At 41.5% G+C, this 26,618-nt stretch overlaps 1 protein-coding gene across 6 annotated transcripts in view; it reads left to right on the forward strand.

Annotated features, from left to right (window-relative positions):
* hdac9b (histone deacetylase 9b) overlaps positions 1 to 26,618 on the forward strand; it is a 36,087-nt gene that overhangs the window by 4,973 nt on the left and 4,496 nt on the right. The window contains exons 4-13 of one of the 6 annotated variants that reach the window (XM_029451752.1): positions 2,498 to 2,518; positions 2,626 to 2,717; positions 3,016 to 3,082; positions 16,831 to 17,072; positions 17,440 to 17,602; positions 18,754 to 18,886; positions 19,004 to 19,125; positions 24,129 to 24,260; positions 24,619 to 24,734; positions 26,155 to 26,277. In XM_029451752.1, the coding sequence (XP_029307612.1) occupies position 3,082; positions 16,831 to 17,072; positions 17,440 to 17,602; positions 18,754 to 18,886; positions 19,004 to 19,125; positions 24,129 to 24,260; positions 24,619 to 24,734; positions 26,155 to 26,277 (1,032 nt within the window). In that variant the 5' untranslated portion in view covers positions 2,498 to 2,518; positions 2,626 to 2,717; positions 3,016 to 3,081. Of the gene's footprint in view, positions 1 to 2,497; positions 2,519 to 2,625; positions 2,718 to 2,991; positions 3,083 to 9,101; positions 9,608 to 9,802; positions 9,889 to 16,830; positions 17,073 to 17,439; positions 17,603 to 18,753; positions 18,887 to 19,003; positions 19,126 to 24,128; positions 24,261 to 24,618; positions 24,735 to 26,154; positions 26,278 to 26,618 lie in introns of those variants that run through there. The other 5 variants (XM_029451754.1, XM_029451753.1, XM_029451751.1 and 2 more) reach the window with 5 other exon arrangements.

Here is a 26,618-nt window from a genome sequence, read left to right on the forward strand (position 1 = left end):
CCGCTTGGTTATAATTTTCTTTGTATAGTTATGATGCTTAATAGTAAGTGACTGCATGGCAGTCGGCCAAAATTATCCACTGTTAGCAGAACCCGTAGAGCCTGATGTATATCAGGAGGCGTAGAGGCTGGCAGGCTATATTTGGCTGCTATGTTCCCTTCAAAGAGACGAGTTCTAGGTCTGGACTTGACATTTCTCTTAGACTGGAAAAAATGGGTTTGGGTCAGTGAGTTTTTTGCGGGAGGAGGGGTGTTGTTGATGCCCAGAGGAAGGTGCTGGTCTCTGTTCTGCAGTGGCTCATTGTTATGCTCTCTTCATCGGTACAGCGCAGGAAGCTTAAATGACAGGATAAAACTAGCAATTATATGTGTTGAAATACAACACTGTCTTACATATAAGGCTGACAGCACAACCGATTACCTCTACTGTAATCCACACAAGATACCTATAAGTACAGGACGAAGTCATTGTCAGGTTAAAGCTTTGTACGTTTTATGTTTTCTAATAAGTCAACATATCACATGCTTTTCTCTGCTTTGAGAACATTCTCTAACCTCTCAGACTCATAAGCCTAGTGAAATACATGGTAGACAACAGAGCTGTTTTCTTGGTTATTGAAAAGGTGAAATGTTAGACACCAGGTTAAAACAAATTCTGGCATGACAGTTCATCTGCCTTGGAATCATTGCCGAGCAGCTACGGACCTACTTCATGATGCTGTTAGTCCACTTGAAGCCTCTCAACTCACTGATCATTTGCATTATTAGCAAACCTCATAGCAAATGTTTTTTTCCTCCACTGCAATGTAAGTTATATAACTCTATACTTTATATTGCACCAAAGTTCTGTTTTTGATTTGTCTCTCCTGTTTGTTATATGTGTTTTGAGGTTAAACAGAGGCATGAGGCAGAGTGCTGTACTTTTTCTTCTCAGTGTGTTATCATGAAAAAGAGATGGAGAGTCATGTTCGCACCCTTATTTATTTTGCTGTTCTTGTTCTGCTGCTGCTCCAGTGGAAGAGTGTCGCTGTACAGCAGACATTGTGCAGATAATCTGAATGCCTCGAAACAATTCTGACATAAATAAGTTTTTCCCTCACTCACACTCTTAGTGTTTGTTGTTTCTGTTCTATTTGTTTGCAGTCACAAGTTATGGCAAAGCAGTTGAATCGCATACATTTGAATCAATCCTTAAACCAACCTGATAATGTATCTCCTGCAGCTCTCCTGAAGGGTGAACAAGTCAGAGGTGTTCTCACAGTGCAGAGTTGGGGCTGGCACTGTTGTTGAATAAAGGAGTAGGTAGTGGTGTATGTGTGCGGAATAGCTTCTCTCTATATAGCCTAGATAGTGTGAGGAGAGCAGTGGCCCAGAGGGGGAATCTGGCTCCTGTTGCAGCTGAGACACAGAGCCTGGTGTTCTCAGTGTAGTTCATCCAGCTCCACTGTAGACCCCACGGGCTCTCTGGGGGGGACCTATCTCCATTTGTTTTCACTTTCTGTCCAAATGGAGTTGGAGAGATGAATCATTCATGTCTTTTAGAGGCCTCTTGTGTGGATAGAAAAATGGGGAGATTTAAGGCTCCCGCTTCGAGTATTCAAGAGAGATTAATATGCTTTTCGCTAAAGAGACATATTTATGACTTTTTCTATTCTTTAGTTGAGATTGTTTTTAAAGTCTTGCTATTTTTCGCAGTTTATTTTTGCCTATCCACTTATACCCATCTGCTTATCTGTCTATTAGTGTGCCTATTGATAGGAGCCGTGGAGAGTTCCCCTGCCCTAACTCGATCCTGCTCCGTCAAATCTGCACGGTGAACTCAGTGAAGGTGATAAATGATCTGTGCTTCAGAGTTGGTATGCCCATCCTGACGGGCAGATTGTCACTTAACTGCCCCAGGGTGGGGCCATTTCCCTTGATTGCAGAAACAGACAAACTTCAGATTTCACGGGCCCATTAGTTGTCGCTTCATGCCATCCCATCATCCTCTGGGGCCCTGACTGCACTGCCATGCATCATGCTAAACATCTCTTTGTTGTTACCTTTCATCTCTGGGTACCTGTCACTTCTCTCAGCCCATCCTGTGAGTTATGGGACTGCGGGAGGTCATGGCCGCAACTCCTCGTCCTCACTTTGCGTGAAATGTGCAGAACAAACGGATCCAGGAATTACACAGCGATTGGACACATTGGCAGGATATCTAAGAGCAGAGCCCTCGTGAAAGTTTCTGTGGCCAGATAGGTGTGAAAGGGTTACCAGCCCATCTGTTACCAAAACAGAGAAATGTACCCCCTTTGAGGTGACAACCTTAAGCATTCTTTGAATTCCCCCTTTTGGCTTTGAGTGGCATTATCTCAGCAAAGCTGCTGACAAAATGTAATGTTTCCAAAAAATGATAGTCATCTGGAAAAGGAAGTTTTACTCATGGCCTTTAGATGTATTTAAGAAGCACATAAAACTGCTGATAATATATTTTTTTTCTCTCTTTCATTTATTAGGTCTGTTTTGCTCTTTTAAAGGTAGGAATCTTCCTTTCATCTTTTGATTTTTCTCACACGTCTTTGAAAAGATCACACAGTTGAAACAGTTTTTGTTTTTGTGCTGGTAATTTCATCATGTTTTATAGAAGAGACAGCCAAAGCTTGTTAGGCCCTGTGTTATTGAAGGGGCTGGGTTGAAAAGTCCGTTTGGTTACTGGATCCGAGATGAAAGGCAGAGGTCAGGAGCGCCACTCCCAAGCACAGCATGGTGACATTGCTATGTGGAATTGTGTGCATGTGTATGCATGTGTGTGTTAGTTTCTCCGTGCACGTGTATTTGTTTGTATTTCTACAGTGTCCGTGCTCCTCAGACCTCTGTGCTGTCCAGTTGCTTTCACATAGCGTTTGTTGTGTGTGTCAGAGTATTTGCCTTCCTGCTCCTTGGAGTTTGCTGTGTAAAGTTTAAGTGTTATCTCTAACATTTCTAACTTTTTCTTTGTCTCTCATTTCTTGTCCCTGTTTTACTCAACCTGCAGGGTGCACTGTTGCTGAAGGATCCACCATGGGTTTTTACACCACCTGGACAGTGTCCCACAATTAAAAGTACTGATGCCTGTCTGGGTTCAATCAAGCTGATGAAACTCACAAATAGGAGAACTAAATGTAGAGATACAAAGAAGGAATGTGTCTTCATTATAACAATCAATGCAACGACACACACCACAATGCAATATAATTGTGTCAGTGTGATAGAAAGGGATTTGACACATCTAACATGTAGAGAGAGAGAGAGAGAGAGAGAGAGAGAGAGAGAGAAATTCAGATTGAGTGGAAAAACAGCGACTGAATACTTAACACCACTCAAGAAAAGCATCAGTGAATCAAGCGACTGTAGCACTACTATTGTTTCCCCACTTAACAAATGACTTCTCACTGGAGAAAGGAAATAGGTTTGACTTGTTTTGGCACTCTCATAGGAATTGCAGAAGTAGAACATTGTCTTTACAATATACTTGGGAAACACAAACCAGTAACTACAACACTATGATAGCTCATCATGGTGGATTTTTAACTATGGTGGAAAAATGTATACGAATATGATTCTGTAATAAGATCCAGAAACTCAAGGTCACCCTGTGCCAAGCGTTTAAAAATACATCTGGAGCCCCTCCAGGTTCATGCATATGGAACAGCCCAGACATTAACATTGTACCAGAGGTGGCGGGTGCACTGTGGGACATTTCCTGGTATGCATAGTACTACCTTAATAATCAGAGGAAGAGCTATTTTTCAGAGGCATTGTTGCGACCAAGACCTTTGAGACACCACAGGAGGTGAGTACTGTGACTGTGCTGTGGTCAAGTAAAGAAGTGGTGGCGTAGGTGGAAGTGGCTTTGACAATAAGCGTCAGCACACCCTTCCCATAGTAAACTTGATTTCCTGTTGCCCTTTTTTAGATGGACCTTTTTAAAATCCATGAATGGAGTCTTTAAAGGTCATTGACACATTCAGAATAACAGTCCAACCAATTCCAGTAACCAATTGAACAACTACAGTTTTAATGTTGTTATGTTGTTGTGTTTTTCCCTGTGCTTAACATATTTGGGTCACTGAAGTGAGATTTGTCCCTTTTTAAAAGGAAATCTAGAACTTGGGTGAAAACAGCTTGTACTTTTTCTGTGACTATAATTACAATACTGGGATTTTGCCAAAGGACAAACAAGCCACATTAAATGTGTTTTCTTGTAATAACATACTGGTAATACCAAAAAAATATATTTTGTTATCATATTAAGATAATTGCTCCAAGGCACTTGGGAGGGATGATGCTATGATAACCCGCTCATAAATGGGACTAGCAGGGTGCGGTTTGGAAGGATGCCTCTGAACAGAGAACCTTTGTTTGTATTAATCCCTCAGGGATTGTCTAAGGTCAGTTAAACTCGGCTGGATTCCATCAAAGTCACATGTGTCTGTTTGGGCCTCTGTGTTTGTATGATGCAGATGAGGCATTTGACTCCTGCAGGCATTTTAGTGATGTAGGTCTGAGAGCCACTGATGCAATGATTCGGTACACTGTGGTTTGAGGCAGAAAAGTTCCGCTGAATCCTGCGTCATGTTCATTGGTAAATAGTTCACTAAAATGCCGGCTGACATGAAGAATTATCTTTCAAAGGCTCTAATCAATGCTAAGCCTTTTGGTATTCCAATATCGTTAGAGGATCAATACTTGTGTGTTGCTTTTCAGAGAAGCTGCTGGGCGAGGGGGACGAAGTGGAACATAGAGTGGGCTTGTCATGAATGTAGGGTGGAAGTTGTACAACAACAATATGGTCAATTTGATAGAAACAGTGGATCAATGGTTTCCAGCAGAGATGAGCACATTGATCAGTAAAAATACTGAGAGCTGCCCTCCGTTTCCAATGTGCCTTTGTGCTCCATATCTATTTTTAGAGCGCGTATAGCAGCAGATGAAGGCCTGGCATCAGGGATCTATTCAAAGTTAGAAAGTAAACCGACCTCAAGGTCAGTGCACAATAAATAGCTTTGAAATTATGTTTTTGCCTTTTTGAAACTCTGTTATGGTTCAATTTGTCTCTCAGATCGCAGATAGAAGGTTCACAGCAGAACAATTATTTTTATTTTTGTACTTTTAAGGATATAGAGTACTTTGATTAAGCTCTCTCTTTGAATAGCACCATCTCTGTCTTGTTTTATGTTGGGCCTCTCTCATAAGAGAAACCCATAAAGCTGCAAGGCCATGGAGTCTAGGTAACTGTGGTATTCGCTGCATTGCAAAACTTTGCTGGCAATGTTTCAAGATTAAGTACCCAACATGACTGCCTTTAAATGCTTTTTCATGTTATTTGATCCAACCTGTTAGTGCATTCTATATCACCCTGAAAGTCCAACAGGAAATACCACAGGACGCCAGACAGAGTAACCTAATAAAAGCAAGAGCGCCCAAATCATTAGTGGGGAAACGCGCTCACATAACACATCCAGATGTACAGCCTAATTGGATTTTACCATCAAATCAACAGTTGTAGTGCCTTTTGTGCTTTTATGAGTCTGACCGCAAGGTAAAGGGAAAATGGGCTGTTTGAAGTGACAAAACTTTACCCGTGACTTTGAGCAGGTAGAGTGGCTGGGCTTGGTTGCGAATAGAGCATGCTGTACTCCACATGCAGAGACTGAGGCAGCAGTGTGCCATGGCCTCACTCCCTAAAGTGATGTAGGAACTCTTCTACAGTTGGCAATGGTGACTCATCAGGGGCTGATGTAAATAAGATGGCAGGCATTGAGGTAATTGGTGTGGAGAGGTAATTTCCCTCCTGTACCAGGGCTGCCCCTAGAGCTTTTGGGGTGGCCACTAGAGAGAAGAAACTCAGGGAGGCTGCTTGGTTACGTCAGAAGTTGCAGGCCTCTCTCTTGGGAGGAACATCCCCATCTGACTGGATAACTTAGCACCTGACAATGATCACATCCGCCACGTTCCTCCCAGGTTGGCATGATGAAACTCTGCATCCACACAGGCAGGAAGAAAAGCAATAGGTCGGAAGCCAGAGAGCTGGATAAAACTAACTTTATTGAAAAAGATTCTAACTAGAAGTGCACTCGGAGAGCGCAGACCTCCACCACAGCCAATCCGCTCCAAAACGTAATGGGTTCTACATTTTCTAACTGTATCATATTAGTTATAAGGAGAACTGTTTGTCCACCCATCATATCTGTTGCAACACATACGTTCAGCTCCCTTCCTTCTCCGGTCTGCCTCCCTGCTGGGTTTCATCATGCAGTGTGTCACAAGGCAGCAGTGCTCTGGTGATTAAGCCACAGAACTTAGGAGTTGATTTGGAACTGGTACAGTAATTGTGGTAATGTGAGTAGGCTTCTTTGGTAGGAAGAAAAACAAGACCCCAGGTTATGAACACGGTTTCTCGAAACAGAACGGAAACAGCGGAAGTACCATGGCAGGGATGATCTCTTTGTTGTATTTCTAGTCCCAATAGATAATTTAAGTGAATAACATGTTGTGTGTTTACAGACATCTATAATGGCCTTTTATTTAAATTTGGAAAGTGCTTGGGGCACTTCACTGCTCTGGCCCACTTTTATTCCCTCATCTCTAATATCCCCCCACTCCATGTCAGTGCTCTGATGTCAAAACATACACACATGCACGTACAAAGACACACGCACATGCACACGCACACACACACATACGCACAGACACTCACAGAGTTTGTGTTTGATATGAGGGAGGTGACAGACAGTCAAGCCCATGCCCCGGAGAGCAGAGCGGAGTGGCTCTCCACCAGGGATGCTGACGTTCACACTTAAATGCTTTAATAGGACTAAAGTAGACAAAGGCCGCCAGTGACGCAGTAGGAGCTATAATGGGCTTGCCACATTGCAGGTTTACTGGACCCTGCGTATTGGACGGAGCTATTTCCAATCCCACAATCCCTCATCAGCCTCGGGAAGCTAGTTATAAATAAAAAAGTGTAGATTAATCGCTGCTAACCTGAAATGTCTCTGTTTTTTTTGTTTAAGGAGCAGTAGGCCAGGTGGACCAGAGGTATTTTCTGGGAGAAATTGGTTTAATTTCCTATACTTTCCACAAGACAAAACAAAGCACACATCTATGGATGTTGTCCAGAACATTCTGTGAATAACCTCAACAACTAAATAAATAGATAAGATTAAACAAATCCATGAATTTAATGGCAAAAATAGACTCTGCAGCATGTAGTGTTTTTATTGTGTACCAGTGGAAAATCACAGTAACAGGAACATTGCAAAAATATATGTTGACCTTTTTCATGTTGGGAAAGAAATCCCACTGTCATGAATATAAATAGGAATTCCATTGTCATGATAATTGTAATTCATGTGACGGACTTACTTCCTCTTTTGATCAATTACGCCTTAGCCTACGCTCAGATCAGCCTACAGGATCAGACCTTGCCTGCTCTGACAGATACTGTGACAGATGGAACTCTGGGACTTTAGCCATCATCACCTTGAACTTGAATGCTCGTTATCTCCCACACTATCTCATCCAATTTGACTGCTAAAACTAATTCACCAAGATCAGGAGTTTGCCAAATCTGTTTGACAAAAATGTGTCACCAAGAGGAGGTTGGAGTAATCATGTCTTGATAGATTTGCCACAATGTTCCATGACTATGTTTGTGAAATTCACTCGCTCAGCTATTACTTAGAGTAAGCAGTAAGTTTTTTGAGATTACAGAGAAGTAGTAATGAAAACAAAGATACGAGTCCTCTGGTTTGTTTCTGTTTATAAATAATCAAGTAACATTACACATTAGCTTCAGAGTTGTTTTATGTCTGGGGTCTGGGGTCTGGCCTGCAAGCTGTGCATTTCCTTCTTGGCTTCTTGGTTGTGCTGTGATAAAAGGATCGAGGGGTTAAATGTTTGTCCAGCTGAAACAACACAGTAAAACTCCTTCTCTGTGTCTCTCTAGCCGAGTCGTCAGCGCTCAGGACCTAAAAATAGCCGTGCTGGCTCCACGCCCCTGGCTGGGGGACAGGTCAAATTATGAAGGAAGATGAAAAATTTAAAGGCACAGGCTGCTTGGCCACAAACCCAGCCCTGCATCAGCGGTCAGATAGAACATTTGACTTGACTTTTATGGGCGGGAGTCAGATCATATTAAATACAATCTTGGACAGTTTGGGATGTAATATTAATTGAAAAAGTCTCACTATATATCTACTTGGTGCTCAACATGTAGTACTCAGATTGTTGAGGATATGTGTACTGTACTGTTTTGTTTGTAATTGAAAAAAATCCCTGCTTTTATACAGTATAGTTCATGGAAATGAGATTCGTAAACCTGGAGAGGTGATCTTGACACAGTTTGAGAGGTTTATGTAATTGTGATCACACTGTTATGGCATCTTACAGTTGGCTTCCTTGGCTAGTTGAAAGCATGCTTCCTGAGCAGCAGTAGTGCCCTGGATACACACTGAACCCAACACACACACTTAGCTAATGCAGTGAGCTTGCACTGAACACAGTGTTCGTTTGGTGTGCGGCTTGACTTAACACATTGGGTTTTTGTCGCACATGCAGATTTTCCCTAAATGCTATTGCATTTATGTTGGTTTGTATCCTCATTATTTTATTGTACTATTAGTATTTGCCAAAAAATTCACTATTTTTATGTTTTGTCAATCATATAAAAGACAAGCTATACAAAACCCTTGACATAACATTCTGCACAGAGGTGAACTTCATGTGCCTCTTTTAGCACAAGGCAGAAATGGATCATTTCACCCATGTACCTGAGAGAACAAAATTAAGTCATAAATAGAGTGAGTGAGAGAGACTGGTTCAACAAATCAAAAGAGAGAGAGAGAGAGAGAGAGAGAGAGAGAGAAATCAAGCCTCCATCTGCAGAGAGGGAGTCAGGAGACATGCCTTCTGGCAGGAGCAGAAGAAGACAGCTGTGTTTGGTGTGGTATTTTTAAACGCATCAATGCTGCTCCAATCCCCGCGCCTCGCCTGACCTATTTTTAGCCAGGGCTGGCCATTGTTCTATTTCTGTCACCTGTGGGCCACGCAGTTGTTGATTCACATGCAAATGAAGCTTGCTCCCTCCCCGGCTTGCATTACTGCCTCAGCGAGGTGCTCAGTGCACAGTACACAGCTTTCCTAGCAACTCAGCTTTACATTTTTCTCAGTCTCTGCTCAGACACTTTGCTGTGAGAAGAGAAAAAGGAGAGGAATAGGGAGGGAGGCAGATAAAAAGCTGGAACTGTGATAGTGTTTGGATCAGATTTAAGCAGGCACCGGGAGAGTGGCAGCCCTGCAGAGACCGTGTGCAGTTTGTGTTATTGCTCAACAGTGAGAGTGGTTTATCAGAGGAGGAGGCAGAGGAAGGGAGAGAGTTGCCTGTTGTCGTGGTCTCTCCCCTGAGTGGCTGAGGGGTGGCTCTTGGTGACAGGAAACGCAAGGCTTGCAATGAGACCTGAGCGCTGAGTGGAGTATGCTGCAGACGATTTACGAGGGCGAGTCAAGTTTCTCCACAACAGAAAGGCGCGTTGGACACCAGCAGTTCCCCAACCAGAGCAAGATGCACAACGTGAACAACTCAGGTGATCACACAGTCCGGCGTTTCTTCTCCTTTTGAGGAATCTCAGTTTTTATCCTTTTTCTACCCCCTTTGCATTCCAATCTCTGCCTTTCCTCTATCTCTTCCCACTTCTCCGCTATTTTACATCGTGTGTGCCTCTCTCGCACACATTCACTCTCTCTCCCTCTCTCACGTACGCTCAACTCTTTGCACTCAGCCGGTCTCTCATTCTGTGTGAAAAGAGAACTCAAAGCTTCTCAGCACAGCAACGTGGTAGGATCAGGCACTTCTTCCTGAATCAAGGTATTTGCTCTTGTTTGTGATTGTAAACGCTGCTTTATGATTTGTCATTCTAAGTTGGATAGTTAGCTTAATCTGTGTGAAATGATGTCTTGTAAAGAGGTAAAAAGTTCTGTTTATCTTAATATATTTAAGTTGCATAGAGTGTTGTTTTTCTACTGAAATAAGGAAATGTGTTAACACTATTCCCATGCTCTAGTTGCCTGAAATGAGTCACAGTGAACATGAAAGGGATGTTGTGTTTTTGCGAGCTTCCATGTCAGCGTGCACTTTTCAGGGAACAGGAAAAACTGTGACAGAAATACTGAAGGGACAACTGAAAGGTTTCTCTCAGGATATTCACCACAGCATTGACGGTTCTATTTTTGACCTGAGAATTGAATTGAATAGGACACGGCTGACATCAGTATGAGTAATGTCTATTCACTGTATTGACTCAAGATGAGTCACTCCTTTTCAGCATGTAGCTATTGATAAAATGTGAACATTATCTCTATAAATTACTTCAGGGTTGAAGCATTGTGCTCCGTAAAAACATTGTGATGTGGGATACAGAGAAGCATGTTTAATAAGAAAGTACAGATGGAGTCACGTGACTGCTTAATTTACTGAGAAATGTATTGTGACCTTTGAGGGACAATACTCTGCTTCATTTACGATCAGCCAACAGAGTGGAAAACATGATGTTGAGTAATTCAAACTAAATCTTAAAAGTGCATTTATATTTTTCACATCATTTTAGCGTTAAAGATAAGTACAAAAGAAAACTCTTACATCAAAAAAACATAACCCTAAGTCAAACCCTAAGCAAAACGGGTGACAGAAAACACCCAGAGGCAGTGGGCTAAACGTGAGGAGATTTAAAAATAAGACGGGGGGGGGGATGACAGGGAGATGACACATTCCATGTCTGTCAATAGAGCAGGTTATTTGACTATGAGGCTACAGGAGCAGGGCTTTCTTCTTCTGCCATAACGGCCTATGAGCCAAACAACAGATATACTGAGCGCCTGAATTCGGGCTCCTTGCTTATTCTGTGGGTCAGCTATTCTTAGGTGAGTTATTTTCAGCTTATGGCATTAGCCTGCTAAGATTAGGCGTCTGTGCGTTATCATTCCATCTCGGCATGCTCCTGATTTAACGGTGGTTTGGAACAGATATTTATAGAGAATTCTGTCATTTGCCTGTTTAATTTGTTCTTTCCATTTTATAGTAAATCACTTGACAGTGACTAACATTATCTGTCTGAAAATGCTACTTCAGGATGCCTTTGTATGAGTCTACTGGACGTCATGTGAGTGTAGTTGGTAGGGCCGACACATTCCTTTTAAAACAGACCCAGGGGTGGGTTTATTATGGGAAGTCTATTAATGCTTTAGGATATGAATCCATTGTTGAAGAAGTGATCCTTGTGTCACCTAAATAGTTTATTTGTGAATTGTTTTGTTTATATGATAAAATACTTCTCTGTTCTTACAAGTCGAACATGAAAATAAAGGGCATAATCCCTTTTTTTAAAATTAATTTATTAGTCTCAGTAACATCAAAGTTCTGACAAAAACGGTCCTCAGATGGGCTCACCAACAAGGGAAGATTAATTAGTTTCCCCTGAGTGCAAAATATTATGTAAAATATTACGCAAGCTCCATTCAATAGGGACCTTTCAGACAATAACAATGCTGCACCTTTCAAGTCCTCTTGAATGTACCCTGTATCCATTCAGGTTGCCTCACTCTGTGTTTTGGAAGTGCTCAGCGCTAAAGAGGCTGTGCAAAATCACAAATCAAGATTTTGTTTTACTATTATTTAACATTTGTTCATTATAAGAATGAAGTAACTCATTATTTTACAGCAGTAGTAATGCTCAAGTGAAGAGTGTAGCTTTTTGCTTCTTTTTCTTTCTTCAGTTTTTCCTAATATGCAGTTTATGGCTTGTGTTTGATCCGTGATGCTAAGGGATGCTGTACCTCAATGCATTAAGGCAATTGACTCTTTGTGATTGATTTATTAGGAATTTTTTTGACTGTATGATCTGGTGCCAATGTTGTCCACAGAGGACAGGATCATGATTATAAAAAAAAAAAGCCTTGACAGGGGGACTTACTAAGTATCAACTACAGTTTCCCGGGGTCGCCTTGTTTTTACTTGGATAGAGATGTAGTGTATGTCGTTTTGTGTGTTGTTGTTTTGTGAGACGGTTTAGCGTGATGGCCGGACAAGAGACTTCTGGACTCCTGGCTCCTCTTCAGCGAAAGGCCTGTGGTGTTTCAGCTCAGCCCTCTTTGTTGGTAGATAGCCTTCAAGCCGCAGCTCTGGCTCAGCTGCAAGGACGAGCCTGAGTCTTAAAAATAAAGACCTGTTTTTTGCTTTAGACATGCCAGCTGCTCAAAATAACAAGGCACTTAATGAGAGATCCAGCGCCACATTGCAGTCCCAAGCATCAGCTTATTTTTGCCCTCAAACATCTTCTGTATCTCTGGTTCTATTTATACTGTCAGACAGGGAATTTAGATCAGCAACCATCTCAAGTGCACAGTGAATGCATACAACATACAACATGTTGAAAGTGTAAACACAAAGTGGGCCATTATGTATATTGCCATTTTTGTATTTCATTGATAAAATACACACTTTGTACAGATGATGATCCATGGTCAGTATCACAAGATGCTCTAAACATCTATCTTTTATACACAGTTAAATGTGCTACTGGGAAACGATGTGACAATGTTTAGGGGGGTCGTGCTAATCTTAATTTGTTCAAACCAAAACACTGTTATAAGGAAAATCTGGGAAAAGCAGGTTACTTAGCCGTTACAACCTGTAACAATATGTAATATAGTATTTATATAGATTTTGTTTTTGCTGAAAATATTTTAAACTGAGACTAATGACGAGTTAAATCGGCTCAAAGGATATGATTCTTAATATTTATGATGTATTGTTGTTGTTATTTACATTGCAAATGTAACTATTAACTACCGCAAAACTGTAACATGAAATACAATTATTCAGAACCTTTCTAGATAAACTTTAATGCAACATGAATTGTCATTAATAGAAAAATACTTCTAATAATTGATGAATGCAAACTTTAGTAACTTTTGTTAGAACTCCACAGGGCCCCTAAAATAACCAGTACAACTGATAATCAACACTTACCTATTAACAATAAACACGTGTTTGTGGTTGCTTTGCTAAAGCAACATATTATTATTATTAGCCTTATTTAGTGACAGAAACTCTTAGAGGTGTAAGAAAAGCACCATTTATATTCAGAGATATATTGTTTACAATGTTAATAAAGCCTTTCTCACATTAGTTATCAGTTTATGTGCTAGCGGGGAAAAGGATTATATTGAAATGTCAGGGTGTTCTTTAAAACTAAAAGTCCAACATGAGCCTGGTTAATGATATTTTGATAATGTTTTACTATACTTATCTATATATTTCAGACTCTTCACGAGTAATAGTAACGTCACTGGCGATGTGTGTCTATTCTCTCTCCGGGGTGGGAAGCCTGCTAATGTGGCCTGAGGCAAAAAAAGACAGCCATCCAACATCTCAAATTAAGGCTGTGATTGTCACTCTAACCACCACCAAGGCTAATGAGAGGCAGATCGGTTATAGAAATAAACACGTTGGGGACACTGGCGGTGCGACGCTGCAGTGGGAGTGTGGTCACAGGCTATGAGTCACCCTATCCCCCTTTGGCAGGCCCTCCACAGGGAGGAATTTGGGCATGGGGTTAGGGTGCTTGTCGCTCCCTTGTGCTAAAAACAAATTTGGGACCTGTCATTCATAAATCTCTTGTTTACCAGTGCCTCGAGACATGTCTGTGCACTTTCCACCAATCAGGAAGCACCTCACTTTCGCTCTAAAAAAAAAAAGTATTCATATCAAGGGTCATGATCGCCAATGGCGTCATAGGACCGCTGAACCAGACGTGTCGGGCTATTCTTTGACAGTGATCGTTTCAAAAGTGACCCGAAAGTTACATAAATGCAACACTGCGCTTTTATTTTTGCCCGTGTTAAATTGAGCAGGCGGCCTCGCAACTGTGACAGTCTTTCGCACATTGTCTATATTAAGACCCTGCTCAAAAAAACATTTATATTTAGCCCTAGTTACTGGTGGTTCCGTATTCTCCTCTGCCTCAAGAGTATTTTAGTAATATAGAAACGGCAGATTTCGGTTTCGGTTAGTTTCTGGGTGTATTCGACTTGAATATGTCAAGTATAAGTGTGTGGCAGTAGATATGCAGGTCTAATGTATTCTGTGGTTCAGTACAGTACACAGAGACACATTTGAACCCTTTCTCTGTTTCAATCAGCACAGAGAATAATGTCAATCCCAGGGAATGTAAATTGTAAATTATTCATTAGGTAGAGGCTTCAGCGGAGCTCAAACAATGCCTATCTACCTTCAGGACCTTATTATGTTCTCTCAACATTGTCATTCCATCCAGGGTTATTCTTGCAGACTCTGCGTCGACAGACAGTGGACAAGAGTAGAACAGGCACATGATGCTGTTGTGGTTTCCTCAAGGGCCATCTCATAAAGCCTCGGATATCAGAAGGTGGCTCTAGCTTTCACACTCCTCCCCCTTCCCATCCTGTTAAACCACTGCCTGAGACTTTTTGATGGAGGCTCAGCTTGATGTGCTGATCAAAGTGGAGATCCTTAATGCCAGTCACAGTGTGGGTACAGAATGAAATATGAGATTAATTAGATATCTCTTGTGGTGGTGAATTCTCCCAGCAGGTGTTTTTGTTGCTATATTTAGGTCCATTAGTCAAAAGTAGCACTATGGCTGTCTAACTCGCTGAGCCCTTCAATGGTTCACAAGTTTTGATCCGCTCCTGGAACGACGCCCGCTACAGAAGAGTCCTTTGTCAAGTACTTACAAGCTAAGATTAATATTCCCTGTCAGGAGAGAAGAGCCTGTTCTACAGGTGCCTGTTCTCTGCGCCTGCCGAGCCGTTGCCCTCCTCTGTCATTTCAGTGGAGCTGTTTTTAGAACACAAAAGAAAAATTACAGTACGGGAGTCCCCTCTAGCTGTCTTCACTCTTTGAACATGTTTTAAGACAAGTTATCACTTAGCTACTGAATCTCTGAGTGTGTGATGGTGTGAGTGTGTGTGTGTGTGTGTGTGTGTGTGTGTGTGTGTGTGTGTGTGTGTGTGAGTGAGAGGGGTTTTGTAATGCTTTCTCTCTCTGCTGGGGACTCCTTTCTTATATAAGAGCTGAAAAGCTGATATAATAGTCAACATGTCACATTGCCACTGTAGGCAGGAGATGACATGCAGTGAGACTCGATATCTGCAGGATGGGGAGACATAATTACGTCGCCAGCGTTGCCATGGCAGCGGCAAGTTAGGGTGGTGGATACTAGGGTGTGGGGGTTGTCACAGACCAGGATTGCGCCACTTGCTTTTATGTTTCTATTTATAATCATCACCGCCGCATACACATGGAATGGTGGCAATGAAAAACAGGCTACATGATAAAACAAATGGGCGCCGGGGAGATTCACAGCATCAGTGAACAGGAGGGCATTGCTTCCTAATTGATGGCTACTGTAGACTGACGCTGCTGATTTTGGCAGGTTTAAACTCCTTTTTTATCGTTATTTCATTATGAGAATAAATGCATGACAGTACCACCACGAGGTTATTTATGTGAAGATATAAATTGTAACGTGTTACAAAGAACAGGTAGCGTAGTAACGTTGCCTGTACAGTATTTGTTCCCTCAAATTATGACCCTTGAGAAGATTACAACCACGAATGCACTCAATAAATCTCCCTTCAGCCACCGGAATTTTAAGTAGGTTTGAATATCTGGTCTCAAAATGGAAGAGATATTATACAGTCTGGACAATGCGTACCCTTCCTTGAATGTCACATCATGATCAGCATAACTAACATGTGGTTTTGACATTTTTATCTAATTACTGATCAAATCAAAGGCCTAAATACATTATTTAATATCTGAATTGGTTCAAAGATGTAATTCTGTTGAAAGAAAAACCTTTCTTACTGTAGCAAGGATTCAACCAGGTACAATTGTGTGGATGAAAACTAGCGTAACAAATATAAAGAAAAATATTGTACAAATCACTAATCATGCTCTATGGAATAAAGAGATGAAGTAGCCCTGTCTCTCATGTTCTTAACTGGCAATCGATTTTCTCTGTGGAACAACCTATATATAGAGCTCGGAGACCAAAGGGATGCCCTCTCACTTTGTATCTGGCAATTACTTATAATGGAGGTAGTCTTCAAAGACACAGGCAGTTCTTACGGATGCACATTGCAACTCAAGAACAGAGATGGAAAGATCACAGGGACATGACATTCACAAATGTATGCAGGTTTCAAGCTCACAAACTACTTTGCCTTAAATAATTTATGTAAACAAGGGGCATCTGTATGATGTTCCAGTAGAGACAGGGAGAAGGACTCCCTTTATTTATTTATCAAACACTGGGAAGATAGGATTTATGTAAATACTTTAAATGACCACTTCAACATTTCGTGCCAAATGTCCATTGAGTCTGTTATACAACTGCTCCCAGTAGAGTATGCTGACGGATGTGATCCCATGTTTGTTTATAGAAACTATTATAATTGCAGGCTTGTGAGGATCACAGGAAAGAAAGCTGTGCTCCTCATTTCCTACCCTTTTTCTCCTTACTCATTCCTTACTAGTCTCTTTTTTAGAATCCTAATGTTCCTGCCCTTCTTAACTCTGAACAACATTTTTGGTTCTGAAGCAATATACAGATGTACTCCACACATTCACCTCTGGTTGCATTTTGAACCTTCCTTACTTCTATTTTAAATTTTAATTGATGCTATTTGTACTGAAATCACCATGCCAAGATACAATTAAGGGAATGACAAATGTCTTTTTCTCTCTTATTCTCTCTGTGGGCCACAGTGGACATTAAGCCAGAAGTTCCATTGGCTGTGGAGTCCTTATCTCCGTTGGACCTGCGTACAGATCTGAGGATGCTGGGGTCAGGCTCGGACCCGGGACTGTGGGAGAGGCAGCTGCAGCAGGAGCTGCTCCTCATTCAGAAGCAGCAGCAGATCCAGAAGCAGCTACTAATCAGCGAGTTCCAGAAGCAGCATGAGAAGTTGACCCGTCAGCACCAGGCTCAGCTCCAGGAGCACCTCAAGGTCAGCATTGCGCTAAGCAGTTGTATGGAGGACAGCACAGCAGTGTACCCAATGGCTCAGCACAGCACCACAGTGTACAAAACAGCAGAGCACAACACAGCATGGCATACTGCAGATCAGTAGAAAACATTATAGCTCAGGACAATATTACAGAGTGCAGAAAAGAAGGAGACAACTCAGCACAGCAAGGCAGGGTGTTGCGCAATACATTACGGAACAGTGTGAGTTTTTGTTTTATAGAAGAGTACAGAGTAGTCCATCACAGCACAATGGAAACTGCAGAAGCTCACATAAGCCATAGTCATTTGAGAAACGTATTTGTCAGTGTGCTCGCTTCATGCTGACTTGAGACCTGCGTGTTTCTCAGCTCCAGCACGATCTCCAGGCCATGAAACAGCAACAGGAACATGCAGAGAAGGAGCGTCGTCTGGAGCAGCAGCAGAACCAGCAGGAGAAGGAGCAGGAGAGGCATCGGCGAGAGCAGCATGTTTCCAGCCTGATCCTCAGGGGCAAGGAGCGCTCCAGAGAGAGTGAGAGCTTGACACCACCTTCATCACCATTTTCTTACCATCAGGGGTGGAATTAGTTGGAATTAGGGCCCCAAATCGTAACCCTCACCCTTTCAATTAATTATTTTAATGCTTTATCTTAGAGTGGGGTCTAAGCAAAATAAGCATATAACAGCTGGATAGGAACGCTTTACTGCAGATGTATGCTCCTCTCGTATGTTCACATTGAGTCGTCTACATGTTCAGTTATCATCATTATTACTAGGATAATAGCTTTCCACACATGTAGAAGGATTGCAGTAGAGATTACATTATATATAATATAGCCTTTGTAGGCAGGTTACCCATAATTTAACCATAAAATGTTTATTTATAGTAATAAAAGGGGTGTTTTTAGCTACTTTGGTCTGATGAATTGTTTATTTAGATGTAGCACCAATAGCTCCTCAACCTGGGATCCACATTAATGTATTTGCTATACTTCACTTATTTCATGTCTCTGGTTATTGGAGACAACATTTCTCAGTATGTTCTGGAGAATACCTCTGAACAAGACAAATGACAAAGTTGAAATTAAATTAGTCATTAGATAAAGAGAAGTATCCAACGATATGATGATGATGATGATGATGATAATGATGATGACATGGTACTTAACCAGTACTTGCAACTGATGACATAAGGTTGACCAGTGACATTTAAGATTAGAGTTTAGGAGAAAATGTCTTTCAATAGCACGATGAAAATAGCTTCAGATATAGTATTTCATTTCTGCTTTTACCTTATAGCTAATAATACACATGATTTATGACTTTGTCAGGTCAGGTAATTTGAAACTGTGACCTGCAACTATAACCCTCCAATGAAAAAGAACATCTCTCTGCAGTATCCCTTTCGCAGCTTGAAACTAATATAATGCTCTTAGACCACTAGGGGGAGATGTTCCTACATATATTGTGTCTGCTTGGGAAGATATTGTAAACTCAATCTGAAGAAATAAGAGAAAAAAAGCAGAATTTATGCACATCAAGACTTTGAATTTTAATTCCAGCAGTAAGTTACATGTGATGCAGGGAAAAAGTGGTGGAATCTGTTCAGGTTAAAGTTAAAGTTTGATTTGTTATGAGTCATAGCCCCTAGGGTAACCCCAATCCCGTTGGTTCTGTCTTTTGGTCTCACAGGTGCAGTGGCAAGTACCGAGGTGAAGCAGAAACTTCAAGAGTTTCTGTTGAGCAAATCAGCAAAGGACCTTGGCAGCAATGGAGTCAATCATTCTTTCATTCACCACCCAAAGCTCTGGTACACGTAAGAGCTGTTGTTTTATGCTGAGAGAGTGTGATACAAAAACAAATTATTATATTTAAATCACATGAAAACATAATCTACATCAATCATACATTTGCTGTATTTTTGTGTGATTAGTTCCTCTCACCACACATCACTGGACCAACGCTCTCCACCCCTGGGCGGCACATCCCCCACCTGCCAGTATACTCTGCCATCACCCATAGAGAGCAAGGACGACTTCCCCTTGAGGAAGACAGGTTTGTTCATTTGCACAGACAAACACAGCACAGACATAAACATGCAAATACACATGAACACATGCCTATATAAATCTGCACAGACAGGCCTGGTTAAAAGGATTTCAGATTTCACTGTGTGTTAAGATGTTGCCTTGTTTTAGCACTTTTCCATTTACTGCGTTGGGTTATGAATACAGTGAGTGTCTTCTTGACCCTTTTCAAGCAAGAGGTCGGTGTACCCATGGAGTATTTCCTGAGGTTGCTGATGACCTGCTAATAACATCAGTTAGGCTCATTATGACCCCCGCTCACTCCTCCAGGGCTAAACACAAAACTTTCATAAGAGGTGGAGCATGCCAGAAAAGTAACTTAAACCTTCCTTATTCTAAAACGCATGTGTGTTTAACACAGTTTAATTGTATTTTTTCATTTCACAAGTTTACATTTTAATTAGGGTTATTTGCACTGAAATTGCCTTGCCATTAGTTAAAAGGAACTACATTTGTCCCTATGTTACAATAATAAACTAAGTTCCAAGGCCTCTTTGAGCTGTGGGTAATGGGAGAATTAAAGCGGATTAATTTCTCCTGAGTTATGGGCTTTAAAAGCTATTTTGAAAAGACACAGGTTCCCACCAAAAAGCAGCTCAGGTTTGTTGGTTTAAAGTTTGAGGAATCCTTTGGGGATGGTTGTATAAATAAGAATGCCTCTTGGTTTGCACGAGCACAAGCTCGCCAAGCTAAAAAGCTTAATAATTCTGCAATGAGGTCACCAAATTACATTATGTTCTTTTCCCCTCTGTGTCTCTTTTAATTACACTGGAAAACAATTATACTTGTTGAGTTATTTAACTGCAGGCCTGTCATGTTGCGTGTACACACATTTTAGAGATCAAGCAAAGGAATTATATCTCGTGAAATAAAGTCGCTGCATGGCAAGAATAAATATTAAAAGGTAAATTAAAGCTTTGAGAGGTTTTTATTTATTGTAATCTCTTTGAATCATACCATCTTCAGAACAGAGAAATGCCTCCTGAAAATATATATTTACATTTCTGGGACATGCGTTAGGACCCACAAGGTAAAGAGTTGCCTCACAAGCATAATAACTAGTTGAAGACGGTTTTCTAAAATAACAGAGAGTCCGTTGACGGTAGCATTGTTTGCCTTTTCACTGTGATTACAAAGAGGCCGGTTTAAACAAATAACTAGACGGATACATATATATAATTTCAGTCTTAACATTTGAATCTTTTTCTATTCAAGGTTAAATCATCTCCCTGTTTCTCGCTTTACTCTCGTGCACTGATAAAACTATTTCTTGCTCTTTGGATTCCTGAATCTATATGTGGTCATTTCCTGCTTAGGCCTTCCTCCCCCACTTCCTGTCTGTCTTTATTAAAGTCCTCTGAGAGCTTGGCACCCGAGGGGGACACACAAAGGTAGTGTTGTTCTCTGAGCCACTGGCTGTCACTGATAGCTGATTGGCAGGTGTTACCTAGTTAAGACGGGCACAGGCAGGATGAACCTCGACAGGACTGTTTGCTTAAGCAAAGATAGCTCTCTCAAAACAAAGTGGAGATGACTCGAATGCTCCACGTTAGACTCCCCACTGCTTTATTTGGCCAGAGGTTCACAATGAGGTTTATGAAGTTATATAGTTGCGTAACACTTAGTAGCTTGGTGGTCAATAAGTATCTTTTAAAACTGAATAGAAATTCAGCTTCAACCCATTTTAAGCGCACTATGTAGCAGGTACAGGTATATACATGATAATACGTAAACTGTTTTAACTGTGGATCAGTAAGTCCTGTAAATATCCCGTCAACAAAACAATCTTTGCTTTGAGCTCACGTAATCATGTAATTAGCTTGTTTACGTGGTTGATATCCTCTTTGTTTCACTTCTTTGTTTCCACGGCCTAGAATAGACTGGACGCAGGGCACGCGAATAGATGCAGCTTAGCAGTAAGAAGTGCAACTCTCTCTCTGGTCTTGACCCAGTTACCAACTGTTTGCGTTCGGCAGGTGCAGGAAATATTTTCAGAAATAATCATACAAAGCTTTAACTGTAAACCCAAAGCATATCAAAGAAAAGGTTGAGTTGAAAGTCCCTATGTCTAGAACATTGTTGGGTAACTAGTTACATGTAACAGAGTTATTCAATGAAATACAAAATAAAAATGTAGTTGTAATCAGTTACAGTTAATGAGAACAATGTTGGTGATTGGGCTACAAACAGGTTACATCATTATATCTAGCTTTTCGGTAAAAAACCTTATATTTAGAATATAACATTCACTCTGTTGCTCGGTTTGAATCTTAATTCAAGTTATATGGAAGAACTTTTAATGCAAGTTTTACTGCGCAGCGTTGAGTGCTGTTGTGAGGTTTACACTACCTGATTACTGTGAGGTAATTAAAATAGTTACACTAAGAGTTGTATCTGATCCTGTGTATCAGAAACAATAATGAAAGAATATAACTTGCTGATCTTACGACACGGAATATCTAAACTCTGAGGGACTGTAACTTAGCTTTGGTTTAAGTGTTTATGTTGTTCAAGGACCAGCAAACGCTCAGCATTAATTCATCAATTTCAGCATCACTTTAAACCAGAATGTCAGGAAAAATGCCCAGCAGGCGTCTTTATGTACAGAACACACACCTCAGCTTTCCACACGGCCATCTGTCCAGGTCCAGGCTCTAATGGACACGGACACTCACAGTAACAGCAGAGTTCGAATTTCTGATTTAGTGGCGATGGCATAACACATTCACTTGCACAGCCAATAGCCCCGCAGCACCACTTTCAAATGTAATCAGGTGATTGATTTATGACTCCAGTATATTGCTGCCATTACTGTATGTTTTTGTTAAGTGAGAAGCCGGAGCAGAAGTGACCCAGGTGTTCAGTGTATGTGCTTTGCAGCTGTCGTCATTGCCTCCTGTTGCACCGTGCATCAGGGCATTTTCTTCCATGGAGACCAGTGAGAAAGTGTTTGTTCCCGAGGTGCTGTCTGGCGTTCCCGTGGCGACCAATTGGGATGCGTAGCTTGGTGGCAGCAGTGTGTAAAAATAGAAAGCAATCAAGGCAGCAGGGTGTGAAGCAGATTCATACGACTCCCAGCAGCATTTTCTCTCCATTTATCTCTCCTGCCTCCTTTCTTCCTCCCGCGCTCTCTTTCATTCTACCTCACACCCACAGGATTAGAGGTCTGTGCCACGTATTAGGGAAGAGGGTTTTGCTGCTTTTGACAAAAGCCAAAAATAGCAGCATCTGGCCCACTCTCCTGGCTGTGCCCCCATAGCCGCTGCCTCTCCTCCTCCCTGCAGTGCTCTCACGTCAGAGCCCCACTTCCCTATGGATAGCTGTATGTTGTACACATCGCAAAAGACCTATTTAATTATTGATCTGTGCTAAATAATTGAAACAGGTTGTCTATTGTGTAACAGGTTTACATAACTTCAATACAGCTTTGTGCTCTGGCTTTCGCTCAAAAAAACAGCTTATCTATTCTGCTTGTTTATTTGAGTGTGTAAGGCTAGCTGTGGGATTCCATGTCCACGGGGTTGACGGGAAGTCCATGTGAGACGTGTTGACCCAGTGAGTCACTGTCACTGTGACTAGACGGGAGCACGACTCAACGGTCAGGCACAAAAGCATTTACTTGCCTTCACATAACAGATGCTTACATTATTAAAGATTATACACTTGCTCAGTTTCAACCTTCACTTCATTTCCCATTGTTTGCCTGATATAATCTTTACTTTGTCACATTTGCGCCGCACACATTTTTCTGACTAGTTTACTAATTAGTGATGTTTTATTTAAAAAGAGGTTGGCAGGGCTGTACATGTAACTACCATTCAGGGCTCAGAGGTCATGATTTTTTAATTACCCTTTCTGCCTTTTCATTCTGAAGTGACAGTTCATTTAACAAGAGACTCGTTGCTCTGTAATATTTAAAACATTTTTTTATTTGAGCCAGACACCCTGAATTAGAATCTCAGTGATGCTATCACCAAATGGAAGAGAAAACATAACCTCAGTATTTCATAAGTTTGTGGTTATTCCCCTGTTTAGTATTTACACTTTTGTGTTAGTCCTTCAGAAGCAATGGCACATGCGTCAAGTAAAACCTTATTGTGCAAAGGCTTTGTTCAACGTTTTCAGTTCAATGTCATCAAACTTGGTTTTTGTTTTGGTACTTCAGTCATCCGTTGTGTTTAATAGTGTTAGTGTCTATGCTTAGTAAGTCTATCGTGGTTGGATAGAGGCTAAAAAATGTTTTAATCATTTAAAGCAAAATGCCATTTTTTTAACAAATGTCCTTAAATTCATCATTAATACCAGTTGAAACGTTTGAAAACAATATTGTGAAGATTATTACATCAGCATTATTATCATCATTGATGGACTGGATTTGTAAATCTGGATCAATTCAGGCCAAGCTCTGTGTGTGTTTGTGTGTGTGTGAGAGAGTGTGTGTGTGCGTGTGTGTGTGTGTGTGTGTGTGAGACTGTGTATTTGGGTATCTCTGTTTTGCATTAGGAGGACGGGGCGTAGGGAGAGCCTGAAACATCTGCCATGTTTTTGTGTTAGTTTAACTGTTGCTACTGTATCAGACTGTGGTCACCAGGGCGGCAGGTAGCGGACTATTTCACTTAGGGCCTGTGTGTTGCTCCACCTTAATTTATTCCAGATGAGGTGGAAATGGGCCCAATCCTGACTCATTTAATTTATCTGAAACCTGCTCTGAATTTCACTGAAAATATAAAAGATTTACATGTCAAGCATGACCACATTGCTTATTTTTTATCTGATTTATAGTCTCTTTATTTTAAAATGTTACTATTTTCTTTAATACTGTTCATTTTACTCAGGCTGTATAAAAGCACACTGCTGGATTAAAAGAACACTCACATGATTGCATGATTTATCTCCATGTTCATCACTTTATTGTCCAAATAGTGTGAATTGAGACTTACAGAAAAAAAATATGTTCCCTATTTTTTTTAGCCTCTGAGCCCAACCTGAAGGTACGATCCAGACTGAAGCAGAAGGTGGCAGAGAGGAGGAGCAGCCCGATGCTCAAGAGAAGAGATGGAAACATCATGGCTCCTTACAAGAAGAGGGCTCTGGAGCTAATGGGTATGTTATATTGCTGCCTATATGTTGATTTTTATGTCTTTGTTACAACATGTGCGGAAAATTGTCTTAATTATCTGGTGTTTCAAGTGTTCTCTGAAACAATACAAGCCTGTAGTGTAGTGTTATTATTGCATAGCTGCATAATAATCAACCATTTTGCAGTGCAGCAGCACATTATGGTCATTGCACATTCACTTACACATTGTCATGTAAGAAAGACTTGTAATCAGGCAGCCATGACCGTACGTACACATTAAACTGTTGTGAGGCTGCAGCTGTTATGCCAAGCCTCTGTGTATGTGTGTTGTGTGTAGAGTGTGAGCATGCATACTGTGTCTAAGTCCTTGATGTTTTGTAGACTCCACGCCTACTAACAGTGCCCCTGGTTCCGGCCCCAGCTCTCCCATCGGGGCCTCCAGTGCCTTGGGGGCTGAAAATGGACCCTCCTCTCTGCCTACCACCACAAAAACTGAGGTAAGTTTATAAATCATCAGCATGCTATTGCCAAAATGTTTTGCATTAATGCTGATGTTATTCTGCATGCAAATCATTTGAAAATCCAAACTATACTTTTATGTCAGGGCGCTAAATGCCTGACTGCCCTTGTGCTTGCAGCTATAAAAACAGCCAGTTGTCCTCTGTCTGTTACACTCCAGTGAAAATGGCTCCCAACATTGGCACTAAAGAGGCACAGCTTGACCCACGCGTCTGATTACCCAAAGTTTGCTTGTGTGAAGTCGACACATTATGCAGTGCGAAAACAACAGTAGAAATGAATGCTGCACATTTTTCTATCCATCATTTTTTCTTCCAGATGTGCCGAACAATCAGTTTTATGTTTGCAAAAAAAAAAAAAAAAGATATTTAGCTTGGCAGCAAGGTTGCTGTTGGCTTGTCATTGTATTTCTGTCATTATCTTGGCGGCATGCCTCTTCTGAGTTTTTCGGAGGCGTTCCCCAATAGATTTATGGCTGAGTTACTGAGTTCCTCTAGGACGGAGCTCACAAAGCCGACTATTATATAGGGTGGCAGATATGACACATCTCTGAACAATCTCAACAGAACAGCTGTGTTTTCCTTAACCGTCGCTGTTTACTCTCCCAGGGATGTCCAGCGACACAGAGAAGGGGGAGACGCCCTGACATCGGGCTGAAGGTTGGGGCTTAGGGAGACAGACGAACTGTGGAGTTTAATTGATATCCCAGGCACTGGTAGCCAAAGACACCCACATGCTAACAACATAAACATACAGGATTGCTATTGTATCAGCCCAAGCTGAGGCTCTCATGAAAGTCATTGGTGGACTGTGGGGCTGCCTGTAGACCTCATGCCTTTTGCGAAAGCAAGGTATGTTTGTGCACCGTTACATTGGGTATCCTTTTTCAGAGGGAACGGGTCCCCTGGGTCAAATATGGGCCGGATATCCACATACAGGTCACTGCGTACTGGTAGGGGTTGGAAGGATAAACATGGCTGTTCCTAAACCACATGCTGGTCTGCTGCTCTGCTGGGTACAGGAAGTATGCCCCAGTGCTGATGTTCTCTGAGAGAGTAGCCTGAGGGTGGGGACCGGGGAGTAAGAAACAGGCAGCAGGCTGAGTGGGGACTGGAGAACTGAGGGTGGAACGGTAGATTTAGACGTTTGCAATGTTTTATAATAGCGATGGTGCTGGGAAGTTTCAGGAAACGTTTGCTGCCTGCCACTGCTTTATTTCATCAATATTAAAAACTCATACTCATTGCAGCAAGTACGGCTGTCATTTGTTATCGTGCATTAACATTTATGCCACTGCTCATGTTGCCTTTTGAATAGTGGGTCCATATTGGAATTTCTAAATATGACGCCTCCTGTTAAATCTCTCTGTCTTTGCTCTGCCCTGTGTGTTTGCTGTAGAGATGGCCTTCACAGCCAAGATTATTCCGACCTGAGGGCTCTGTGTCGATGCTGAGCTTGTACACATCTCCCTCCTTACCCAACATCTCCTTGGGGCTTTCTACTTCATCTTCACCCATAAGTGTGAGTACACATTTTGCAGAGAAGCTTAGATAACCTGTTAAAATCCTGCTAGATACAGTTTAGTGATGGGAGGTTTTCCTGCTCAGTTTATGAGTTGAAAAGCCTGCCATCAGTGGCGGTCTGGGTTCTCTGTGCGACCACAGTTCACTGACCTGTGGCCCCAAATGATTTTATCGCCCTTAGATAAATATTGTTCTGCAGTGTCTTGTGTCAGGCATGCTCTTATCTTCCCTTATTACCTCATTTATCACAGCTTTTAAAAAGGCCAAGTCCACTCAAGTGCAACTCCTGATAACACAGCACATGATATATCATCTTTTAGCTCTCTGGCACATTCCACA

Source organism: Cottoperca gobio, chromosome 16, assembly GCF_900634415.1.
Source record: "Cottoperca gobio chromosome 16, fCotGob3.1, whole genome shotgun sequence".
NCBI classification, from domain to species: Eukaryota; Metazoa; Chordata; class Actinopteri; order Perciformes; family Bovichtidae; genus Cottoperca; species Cottoperca gobio.